Source organism: Xenopus laevis, chromosome 4L, assembly GCF_017654675.1.
Source record: "Xenopus laevis strain J_2021 chromosome 4L, Xenopus_laevis_v10.1, whole genome shotgun sequence".
NCBI lineage: Eukaryota > Metazoa > Chordata > Amphibia > Anura > Pipidae > Xenopus > Xenopus laevis.
Window position 1 is genome coordinate 10,697,489 of NC_054377.1, and position 12,584 is coordinate 10,710,072.

General features: G+C 41.2%; 1 protein-coding gene across 11 annotated transcripts in view; it reads left to right on the top strand.

The window, feature by feature from the left end:
• Positions 1–12,584, top strand: part of ppfia1.L (protein tyrosine phosphatase, receptor type, f polypeptide (PTPRF), interacting protein (liprin), alpha 1 L homeolog) — a 77,431-nt gene that overhangs the window by 56,641 nt on the left and 8,206 nt on the right. For 5 of the 11 annotated variants that reach the window (XM_041589825.1, XM_041589823.1, XM_041589827.1 and 2 more), the window contains 8 exons: positions 1,190–1,362; positions 2,395–2,488; positions 3,909–3,990; positions 4,534–4,734; positions 7,401–7,463; positions 9,510–9,536; positions 11,483–11,658; positions 11,751–11,848. In XM_041589825.1, coding sequence (XP_041445759.1) covers positions 1,190–1,362; positions 2,395–2,488; positions 3,909–3,990; positions 4,534–4,734; positions 7,401–7,463; positions 9,510–9,536; positions 11,483–11,658; positions 11,751–11,848 — 914 coding nt within the window. The remainder of the gene's footprint in view (positions 1–1,189; positions 1,363–2,394; positions 2,489–3,908; positions 3,991–4,533; positions 4,735–7,400; positions 7,464–9,509; positions 9,537–11,482; positions 11,659–11,750; positions 11,849–12,584) is intronic. The other 6 variants (XM_041589830.1, XM_041589832.1, XM_041589831.1 and 3 more) reach the window with 3 other exon arrangements.

Sequence of the window (12,584 nt, forward strand, 5' to 3'; positions counted from 1 at the left end):
CACTTATTATCCAGCAGAAAATGAGCTTCCCTGGCAGTAATATAAGCTGATGCTACAGGTTTGCTGATTATTAAATTCTGATGCTAATTGCACTGGTTTCTGTGCTGCCATGTAGTAATTATCTGTATTAATTACTAATCAGCCTTATATTGTGACATTTCTATTCTATGTGTACTGTATATTGTGAGTGGGTCCCTAAGCTCAGTAAGTGACAGCAGCACAGAGCATGTGCAGTGAATCAGCAGAAAAGAAGATGGGGATCTACTGGGGCATCTTTGGAGAAACAGATCTTTACTGCTAAAGGGTTGTGGTTGCTTTGGGATGGTACAGAAGCCCAAAATATAATGTACAACATTTCTACCTACTTCTTTAGTTAGGCTTTAGTTCTCTTTTAAAGGCGAAGGAAACTAAAATCACTAGGGGTGCCCGGTTGTTAGGCACCCGCCTCTACTGATTGTAGTTGCTTCCTTCCCTGTACCTTCCCTCCTCTTCTTCAGAAAATGCACCAGCCCTGGGATCTTTATGCTGAGTGCCGCATAGCCATATTTTTGGATCACCCAGGGATCCTTTACTCTTTTTCTACAAACATGGGTGAATATAAATTACAGATTTTCTATATTTCACATGTGCTTGGCCAGGGGGTCCACTTACATTTGAAGTTTGCACTTAAATTTCTTAAAACAGCACATTTCTTTCCTTCTATTGTGTACTCATGGGCTTCTGTATCAGACTTCCTGCTTTCAGCATAAACTTCCAGGGCTTGGTCTTGAGCATGCTCAGTTTGCTCCTCCCTCCTCCCCTCCCTGCTGTAATCTGAGCTATGATTGAGCTGGGAGCAGACTCATGCAGGATGTGATGTCACAGCATGCTAATATGGCAGCTGCTATCCTAAACAAACAGACCGTGTCTAGAGCTGTTTACTTAGGTATGGAAAAGCATTCTAAAGAATAAAAATGGTGGTCTAGCTTGCACTATTGTGGCTAATCTTTTGGAAATAAACTGCCTTGGTAGCTTTCCTTCTCCTTTAAAGGCGTAGATATGTTGTCTGTGTCTTGGGTTTCTTCAATACTGAATGTACAGTCAAATCCTTTTTACTCAAGAGCAGCACGTTGTAACTTTGGTAGGTCCAGCTAAATGTGTCCTTAAATCGAACATCAAACTTTATTGTTAATGCCAAAACACTTCTTAGTTCCACAGGTTCACAGGATGGCCAGGTGAGCAACCCCAGCAGCAGTAACAGTAGCCAGGATTCCTTAAACAAAGCACCTAAGAAGAAGGGGATTAAGTCTTCTATTGGTCGACTCTTTGGAAAAAAAGAAAAGGGCCGGCCTGGGCAGATGGGAAAGGAGTCACTCGGACCAGGTATGACGGCAGTTCTGTTCTCTAGTTACTACAATGTTACTTTCAGCATGGCTATTCCGGTGGCTAATTATCTTATCTTGCTTGCCTAATGCTGTCTCAACACCAGAGCTTAAAGGAACATTAACACCAAAAAAGTATTTTAAAGTAATTAAAATATAATGTACTGTCATGCTGCACTGGTAAAACTGATGTGTTTGCTTCAGAAACTCTGCTATAGTTTATATAAACAAACTGATGTGTAGCCATGGGGGCAGCCATTCAGGCACAGGATACACAGTAGATAACAGATAAGTACTACTATAGTTTATATAAACTGCTGTGTAGCCATGGGGGCAGCCATTCAAGCACAGGATACACAGTAGATGACAGAAGTACTACTATAGTTTATATAAACAAGCTGCTGTGTAGCCATGGGGGCAACCATTCAAGCACAGGATACACAGTAGATAACAGATAAGTACTACTATAGTTTATATAAACAAGCTGCTGTGCAGCTATGGGGGCAGCCATTCAAGCACAGGATACACAGTAGATAACAGATAAGTACTACTATAGTTTATATAAACAAGCTGCTGTGTAGCTATGGGGGCAGCCATTCAAAGCTGAAGAAGAAAAGGCACAGGATACACAGTAGATAACAGATAAGCCCTGTAGTTACAATGGGATTCTTTAGAACGTATGTTAGTAGTACTTATCTGTTATCTACTGTGTATCCTGTGCTTGAATGACTGCCCCCATGGCTACACAGCAGCTTATTTATATAAACTATAGTAGTACTTATCTGTTATCTACTGTGTATCCTGTTCTTGAATGGCTGCCCCCATGGCTACACAGCAGCTTGTTTATTTAAATTATAGTAGTATTTCTGAAGCAAACACACCAGTTTTACCAGTGCAGAGCAACACTACATTATACTGTCATTCTCTTAAAACCCTTTATTTTTTTGGTGTTATTGTTCTTTTAAGGCCCTAGCCTAATGGTTAATGTGGGTGCTTTAATGTGTAAATGTGTTTCCTTGTTTTTGATTCCTAGGCGGGATTCCAGAATTTGAGAGCTCTTCCCAGGAATCCTTAGGGCTCAGCAAGCTGGGAGGGCAGACTGAGAAGAACCGCAAGCTACAGAAGAAGTAAGGAATATGTCCCTTTTATTATAACCGTGATATCCTTATACCCTGATACTTCATTTTTGCTCAAAAAGACAATATGTTGGGATGCTTTGATTCGACAGACAAAAGTTAATGCTAGGCAGGGTGAGTACTTGCCGTGGCTTGCTGTGGAGTGTTTTATAAATGAATTGTGGTTTATATTTGTCCTCAACTGTGCACACAGGTTCAATACACTATTGCAGTTTTTTTTTTTTGCCCCAAATGACTGGACACGGTGGGAAAGCCAGGTATCAATTTGAGACCTTGTTGGACTCGCCAGTGTACCAGAGGTTGTCTAAGTGGCCCAGGCCCTTTTGAGTTCGGTATGGGAGTTTTTAAAAACTCGTGTGAATTCGAAAGTCGACCTTTGATTAATGTGCTGTTGTGAGAGTGGGCCCTGAATGGCATGTTCCCTGGCAGGGGCCTAACTACTAGGGATGCACCGAATCCACTTTTTTGGATTCGGCTGAACCCCCGAATCCTTCATGAAAGATTCGGCCGAATCCGAACCCTAATTTGCATATGCAAATTAGGGGTGGGAAGGGGAAAACATTTTTTACTTCCTTGTTTTCTGACAAAAAGTCATGCAATTTCCCTCCCGCCCATAATTTGCATATGCAAATTCGGATTCGGTTCGGCTGGGCAGAAGGATTCGGCCGAATCCGAATCCTGCTGAAAAAGGCCGAATCCTGGATTCGATGCATCCCTACTAACTACAGAGGAAGCAGACCCTGCGGCTGCAGGAGGTGGCCCAGGATGTATAGGGGCCCCTGCGAGGCCTGAATTAATGTGGGATTTCTTCATATTTTGGTAAAAAAAAAGGATAATCTCTAGGGGCCCTAAAATTACTTGGCTGTGGGGCCCAGTAACATCTAGTGACGCCACTTTCCCTGGTGGGGTCTAGGAGGCCCAGTCTGATACAGTTGGCCAGATGTTGGGCAGTTAGGTTGCAAACTGGCCTTGTCTTGAATTTTCTGAATTAGCTGAACAAATATGTCAGCCATCCCATCATACGAGTGTAGAGGCAATTTTAGATAATCAGTGGGCATTTGATTCCATTGGCTGTCCTGGAAGTGGAAAGGGTTGCCGTTTATTTGCCAGCGCCGGATTTGTTTGCCGGCCGCCCCTAGGCCGTGAGGTCTGACCAGGCGGCTGCGCGGTCCTAGCGCCTGCCTACACTTCCCCTTCCTATCGCTCCGGCGAAAAAGCGCCGGCACAGCTGGTGTAATTGAATGGGGACGCACACGTCCCCATAATGCGGCTGGGCGGCATGCTGCCCCTATTTTTTGCCGCCCTAGGCCCGGGCCTATGTGGCCTCACCACAAATCCGGGCCTGTTATTTGCGGTGCACGATGTCTGGATTTTAGAGTGTGACTACTCCTCCATCTTTTCTCTTCCTCAGACATGAACTTCTCGAAGAAGCTCGCAGGCAGGGCTTGCCGTTTGCACAGTGGGATGGGCCCACAGTGGTGGTCTGGCTGGAGGTCAGTCTATTCCGCATTTATAAAAGGGGAACTATCGCAAAAATGAAAATTGAATATAAGTTTCAACATGCTGAAATAAGCAGTTGGTTGTCAGATGAATGATCCAATAAGGGGGCTTCCTTATTTGAGCTCACTCAAATAACTGATTCCAGTACAAACAAAATCTAACAAAATAACTGCACAAATTCTGCATGTAGAGAGACATGATGTCTGGTGATTTTAATAGAGTGAGCTCTAATACATCTTCTAGGCAAAAGGGAGCCCCCTATGAGATATATTGGATCATTCATCTGGCACCCAACTCGAGAATAAAGACAGAATGAAGAGACACAGATGCTGAGAGAGGGATAGTGAAGATAAACTTGATTATTTCAGAAACAATGCAGAATTTTTAATTGATTGTATTTAGAAAGTTTCTTATTTCAGTATGATGACTCTTATATTAAATGTTCATTTTCGCGATAGTTCCCCTTTATTTCTCTCTATAGAACTGTGTATCTTGAACGTAATGTAACTAAATATGTGTGTATTTTTCTGTTGCAGCTGTGGGTGGGAATGCCCGCCTGGTATGTGGCTGCTTGCAGGGCCAATGTGAAAAGTGGTGCAATAATGTCCGCTCTGTCCGACACCGAGATCCAGAGGGAGATCGGCATCAGCAACCCGTTGCACCGGCTCAAGCTTCGACTCGCCATCCAAGAGATCATGTCTTTAACCAGCCCGTCGGCTCCTGCCACTTCTAGAACGGTAAGACTAACATTCATCGGAATTAATATTGTAGCAAAGGACAGCTAGTTGGGCATCTTCAGTTTAAGGGCTCTTACACACGGCCGCTCCGACCTGCGCTCCCCTGCGTTCCGTTTTTTGGCGTTCAGCCGCAGGGGAGCGCAGGAATAGACGCAAGTCATTATTTGAAATGGGCCTGTACTCACTCAGGCGCGTGTAGGCGCCGAACGCAGGAAAAATGCAGCATGTTGCGTCTGAACCTGCGTTCGGCGCCTACACGCGCCTGAGTGAGTACAGCGCCATTTGAAATAATGACATGCGTCTATTCCTGCGCTCCCCTGCGGCTGAACGCCAAAAAACGGAACGCAGGGGAGCGCAGGTCGGAACGGCCGTGTGTAAGAGCCCTAAAGGATAAGTAAACTTAAAAAATAAAATTGCTCAGGGGGCTTTACTAAGCACTTTCTTTCAATGCTATTTAATGCCAATATTATGAATTTAATAATTGTAGTAAACTGATTATTTAGTGAGTGCTGGGAATGGTGTGTGAGATGCGTTTGTGGTTTGTTTTTTTTTTTTTGTTCTTCGTCATGGGTTCATCCCAAGGAGCAGCTTGTTCTTTAAGCAAATCTCTGCCTCCTCAAATAATTTTTCTTAACGAGGTTGTACACCTTCAATTAACTGTTAGTATGATGTACGAAGTGATATTCTGAGACAATTTGCGATTAGTTTTTGTGGTTTTTGAGTTATTTAGCTTTTTATTCAGCAGCTCTCCAGTTTGTAATTTCAGCAGTCTGGTTGCTAGGGTCCGAATTACCCTAGCAACCATGCATTGATCGGAATAAGAGACTGGAATATGAAGAGGGGAGGCCTGAATAGAAAGACGAGGAATAAAAAGTAGCAATAACAATACATTTGTAGCCTTGCAGAGCACTTGTTTTTTAGATGGGGTCAGCGACCCGCATTTGAAAGCTGGAAAGAGTCAGAAGAAAGCAAATCATTCAAAACTATAAAAAATAAAATAAAATGAAGACCATACTTGGGGGCCCATTTACTTAGTTCGAGTGAAGGAATAGAATAAAAAAAACTTTGAATTTAGAATGTTTTTTTGCCTACTTCGACCATTGAATTGGCTACATCGACCTTCGACTACAACTTCGAATCGAACGATTCGTACTGAAAATCGTTCGACTATTCAACCATTCGATAGTCGAAGTACTGTCTCTTTAAAAAAAACTTCGACCCCCTACTTCGCCACCTATATATATATATATATATATATATATATATATATATATATATATATATATATATATATATATATATATATATATATATATATATATATCTGTTTGCTCTTCCGCATATTTTGGAAACATTTCAAGTATAAGTTCCTTGTTTGGTCTGTACCATACGTTTGCCTTGTCTGAGCGTGTCTGTTTGTATGAGAGTGCTAGATGACAGATTCATGATTTAAAGGCAACATTGTTGGTATACACCGCATTTTCCTTCTTTCTGTAAACCCAGTTGAACTCCAGGCAGCAATGTAGTCTCTCGGTTTTCCTTTTATACCAGTAGAGAAATCTACTTGTCCAAGCTAATATACAGGGAAGGTTTCTACAGGTATGGGATCTGTTATCTAGAAACCTGTTATCCAGAAAGGTCTGAATTACAGTTAGACTCCATTTTAACCAAATAATCCAGATTTTTTTTTTTTTTTAATTGATTTCCTTTTTCTCTGTAATAATAAAACAGTCGCTTGTACTTGATCCCAACTAAGACATAATTAATCCTTATTGGAAGCAAAACCAGCCTATTGGGTTTATTTAATGTTTATATGATTTTCTAGTAGACTTAAGGTATGAAGGTCCAAATTACAGAAAGATCAGTTATCCGGAAAACCCCAGGTCCCGAGCATTCTGGATAACCGGTCCCATACGTGTACTGGTTGATCTGTAAACTAGGGCCTTACATTGCAAGTCTGTTTAAATCAATGTATAATCAGTTGTACATATAAAAAATGTATATTGCCTGTTCTATTTGCTCTTAGCTGGTACTGAACCCAAATGCCTTAGTGTCATTAAAAGAACAGTTCAATATGCAAATAAATACTAGGTAAATAGGCTGTTCAAAATAAAAAATGTTTCTAATATAGTTAGTTAGGCAAAAATATAATGTATAAAGGCTGGAGTGACTGGATGTCTAATATAATAGCCAGAACACTATTTCCTGTTTTGCAGCTCTTTTGGTTTCCACTGATTGGTTACCAGACAGTAACCAATCAGTGCCTTGAAGGGGGCCCACATGGGACATAACTGTTCAGTGAGTTTGCAATTGATCCTAGGCATTCAGCTCTGGTTCAAAAGCAACCATTATGACCCATGTGCCCCCCATTCAAGTTACTGCCTGGTAACCAATCAGTGGATCAGCTGAAAAGCAGGAAGTAGTGTTCTGGCTATTATGTTAGACATCCAGTCACTCCAGCCTTTATACATTACATTTTGGCCTAACTAACTATATTAGAAACATTTTTTTATTTTACACAGTCTGTCTATTTACCCAGTTTTTATTTTTACACGTAACTGTTCCTTTAAGCTCATTCCTGCTCCATGTATGTACCTCTTGCTTATATACTGTGCCACCTTCCCTCTCTGTTACTGCTTCCCTCTCACTGGATGTGCTTGTATTAGTCCACGGGAAATGTCTGGGTAACTCACGAAGAAATGGAAACCCTTACCGCCTCACCACAAACGGTTAGTTGTAGTTCCACTGCTTGCGTTGTGTAGCCTTGCCCCCCCCACCCACCCAAATACCTCTTACACCTCCTCTCTAATTTAGTTTCTTTCTTTTTTTCCAAGTGAATTTGTAGATGTTTATAACTAGTTTTTAGTGTTTTGTTTTCTTTTAACCACTTCAGCATGCCGTACAATGCTACTGTCATCAATGAGTCCTTTTTATTAGCTCCGTAGCCAGGCTGAAATTGATAGAAATCATCTTATGAGCCGTTCAGCACAGGGTTTTTACGTGTATTTAAATGAAAGAAGGCGAGTAGCCATGCCAGAGCTCTATGTTCTATCTAACAAGCTTTTCAGACTCCCTTTCTGGCAGTCTATGACTTCATCTGGGATGATGAATGAAGGAAGTCACATGGAAACCACGTAGTATAAAAGGTAAAAAGAGGGGTGCTACTCCTTTAAAGGAGAAACAAACCCCTTATTAAAAAAACCCTACCCCCCACCCAACATAGACCCCCTTCCTCCCCCCCCAGCCTAGTTGCTACCACGGGTAAATGCCCCTAACTTTTTACTTACCCCCCGGTGCAGATTCAGGGATTGGAGTTCACGGCAGCCATCTTCTGGGTTTTCGGTAATCTGAGAATGAGACCGGCGAAACAGCACATGCGGAGTTGGAGCGATTTCCCCGTTTTGCGACAACTGCGCATGCGCCGAAATGGACGGAAATTGCCGAAGCACCGGAAGAAGACACGAAAACCTTGAAGATGGCTGCCGTGAACTCCGATCCCTGAATCTGAAGAGAGGGGTAAGTAAAAAGTTAGGGGCATTTGCCCCGGGGTAGCAGCTAGGCTGGGGTCTATGGGGGTAGGGTTTTTTTTTTTTTTAAATAAGAGGTTTGTTTCTCCTTTAAAGGGGTTGTTCACCTTTGAGTTAACTTTAGCATGAAGTAGAGAGTGATATTCTGAGACAATTTTTAGTTGGTTTTCATTTTTATTATTTGTGGTTTTTGAGTTATTTAGCTTTTTATTCAGCAGCTCTCCAATTTGCAATTTCAGCAGTCTGGTTCCTAGGGTCCAAATTCCCCTAGCAACCATGCATTGATTTGAATACGAGACTGGAATATGAATGGGAGAGACCTGAATAGAAAGCTGAGTAATAAAAAGTAGCAATAATAATAATAATTTTATAGCCTTCTAGATCATGTTTTTAAATGGGGTCAGTGACCCCCTTTTGAAAGCTGGAAAGAGCCGGTAGAAAAAGGCAAATAATTCAAAAACTATGGGGGAAAAAATGAAGACCAATTGAAAATTTGCTTAGAACTGGCCATTCTATGACCTACTTAAAGTAAACTTAAAGGTGAACCACCCCTTTAAAGGAAAACTATACCCTCAAACAATTTAGGTCTCTATAAAAAGATATTGCATAAAACAAAAACCATATTAAATATTATCATAATAATATACTTTTTTTTAGTAGTATGTGCCATTGGGTAATCCTAAATAGAAAACTGCCATTTAAAAAAAAAAGGGCCGCCCCCTGGGATCGTAGGATTCACTGTGCACACAAACATACCAAACAAACTCTACTTGTTAGGTCACATGAGCCAATTAACAGACAGAGTTCTGTCTTTTGCTTCCACACTTCTTCCTGTTACAGTTAGAGCTGCAGTATTTCTGGTCAGGTGATCTCTGAGGCAGCACACAGACCATCATGAAATGGGGGTTCAAGGCATGAGATGTAAAAGGACAATATTTACTTAAGAATTTCCGCCTGGCTTGGCATTGAAGTGGTTAAATTGGGGAATTTGCTAGAAATGGGTTAACCTCCATGATAGAACCTTTGCAGCCCAATCAGTTGGGTCCATTCTGTATCGCTGGCCAATTTGTGCTGTGGTCGGCCAACGGCAGCCTCCCAGTGCTTTCATTGAGGTTCCTGAGTTTGCTGTGTGTGTGTGTTGGGGTGCCTCGCATGTATTTTGGGGGTTGAGTGCTGCATGGAGTGCGACCATTAACACTGCCTTGATTAACCTTTGTTCTTTTGCTTTCCTAACACACCTAACACCAGGACGATGAGGAGGGAAGCTGGGCTCAGGTTGGAGCTTTTCCACTAATATATGTTTTTTCCACTTGAATTCTTTTTAATAGTGCATGAAATCAGAGCCTTTATGGTTTGGATCACCACCTTTGCCAAAATGACCCCTCTCAGCCTCCCTATCCCCACCAGGGTTTGAACCAATCACAGGCCCTGCATTTCACATAAAGGAGTTTTATTTCCTACATGCATTAATTAGAAATTGTCAGTGATTTGTAGCACCCCCTCCAGCCAAGACCCCACTTTCCGCAATGTCTTGCATGTTCTGTGATAAAGACATATAAAGAAGGTGAATCACTTAAAGGGGTTGTTCACCTTTAAATTAACTTTTAGTATGAAGTAGAGACTGATATTCTGAGATGATTTGCAATTGGTTTTCATCTTTTATTAGTTGTGGTTTTTGAGTTATTTAGCTTTTTATTCAGCAGCTCTCCCATTTGTAATTTCAGCCATCCGGTTGCTAGGAACCAAATTACACTAGCAACCATGCATTGAGTTGAATAAGAGGCTGGAATATGAATGGGAGAGTCCTGAATAGAAAGATGAGTAATAAAAAGTAGAAATAACAATATATTTGTAGACTTATAGAGCATTTGTTTTTTAGAAGGGGGTCAGCGACCCCCATTTGAACGCTGGAGAGAGTCAGAAGAAAAAGGCAAATAATAAAAAATAAAAATAATGAAGACCAATGTAAAATATACTTAGAATTGGCCATTCTATAACATACTAAAAGTCACCTTAAAGGTGAACCACCCCTTTAAAGCATTAATAACACCAAAAAATTAAAGTGTTTTAAAGTGATAAAAATATCATGTAATGTTGCCCTGCACTGGTAAAACTGATGTTTGCTTCAGAAACACTACTATTGTATATATAAACAAGCTGCTGTGTAGCAATGGCGGAAATTGAAAAAATAATATATGGCACAGGTTAAATAGTGGATAACAGATAACACCATTATGTTCTACAGAGCTTATCTGCTGTGTAAACTGAGCCTTTTCTCCTTTGAATGGCTGCCCCCATTGCTACACAGCAGCTTATTTATATAAACTATAGTAGTGTTTCTGAAGCAAACACATCAGTTGTACCAGTGCAGGACAGCACTGCATTATATTTTTATTACTTTAAAACACTTTTTTGATGATACTGTTCCTTTAAGTGAGCAAGGCATTGCGAGAATGGGAGCCGCGCTGACTACTGTTAAATAGTTTAAGTGTAGTCAGGACCAGCAGTGCAGGAAATAGGACAGACAAATACTACTGAAGAAGATACTATTTCTATAGCTAGGCTGTTTCAGTCTGGAATGCACCGATATTTTAAAGGAAAACTAATTAATATAGCTAAAAATGCCATATTTTAAAAAGGGAACTTATTGCACGAGGCTAAAGTTTGAGCTTGTCAATAGCAGCAATGATCCAGGACTTCAAACTTGTCACAGGGGGTCACCATCTTGGAAAGTGTCTGTGACACTCACATGCTCAGTGGGCTCTGATTGGCTGTTGAGAAGCTAAGCTTAGGGCTCGTCACTAATTATCCAGCAGAAAATGAGCTTCCCTGGCTGTAATATAAGCTGATGCTACAGGTTTGCTGATTATTAAATTCTGATGCTAATTGCACTGGTTTCTGTGCTGCCATGTAGTAATTATCTGTATTAATTACTAATCAGCCTTATATTGTGACATTTCTATTCTATGTGTACTGTATATTGTGAGTGGGTCCCTAAGCTCAGTAAGTGACAGCAGCACAGAGCATGTGCAGTGAATCAGCAGAAAAGAAGATGGGGAGCTACTGGGGCATCTTTGGAGACACAGATCTTTACTGCTAAAGGGCTGTGGTTGCCTTGGGCTGGTACAGAAGCACAAAACATCATGTACAACATTTCTAGCTTCTTTAGTTAGGCTTTACTTCATTGGCTCCCTAACTGTGTATTACAATTTCCCGTCTAGACCTTGGCCTATGGAGATATGAATCACGAGTGGATTGGAAATGAGTGGCTGCCCAGCTTGGGGTTGCCTCAGTACCGCAGCTATTTCATGGAGTGCCTTGTTGATGCCAGAATGCTGGATCACTTGACTAAGAAGGATCTCAGGGGGCAGCTAAAAATGGTGGATAGCTTTCACAGGTAAGGGGCTTCTCTCGTAGCCGTAGATGTTATTTTTTCTTTCTTTGTCTACAAATGCCATCCAATTGTTTCCTTTTGTGTCCTCCATTCAGGAACAGTTTCCAGTGTGGAATCATGTGCTTGCGAAGGTTAAACTATGACAGGAAGGAGCTGGAACGGAAACGAGAGGAATGCCAGAACGAGATTAAAGGTATCCTTTCCTCTAGAGTGTCACGCTAAATTGTGTTCAGGTCAGCACCCACCTGCATGGCTTTTTTAAGAGATACGGTCATGGGGAAAAAAAAAATTCAGTTAATAGTGCTGCTCCAGCAAAATTCTGCACTGAAATCCGTTTCTCAAAAGAGCAAATCAACTTTTTTATATTTAATTTCGAAATCTGACATGGGGCTAGACATATAGTCCGTTTCCCAACTTCCCCCAGTCATGTGACTTGTGCTCTGATAAATTTCATTCACTCTTTACTGCTGTACTGCAAGTTGGAGTGATATCATCCCCCCCCCAGAAGCCAAACAACAGCACAATGGGAAGGTTACCAGATAACACAAGATAACAGCTGCCTGGTAGATCTAAGAACAGCACTCAATAGTAAAATCCAGGTCCCACTGAGACACATTCAGTTACATTGAGTAGGAGAAACAACAGGCTGCCAGAAAGCAGTTTCATCCTAAAGTGCTGACTCTTTCTGAAAGCACATGACCAGGCAAAATGACCTGAGATGCACCTACACACCAATATTACAACTAAATTAATACACTTGTTGGTTCGGAAATGACATTTCATATTGTAGAGTCAATTATTAGTAAACAGTGTAATTTAGAAATAAAAAGTACATTATAAAATTCATGACAGAATCCCTTTAAGCAGCCATAGTCTGGCCACATATGGTCACCTCAAACAGGCAACTTATTTTCTGAGAGCTCCACATA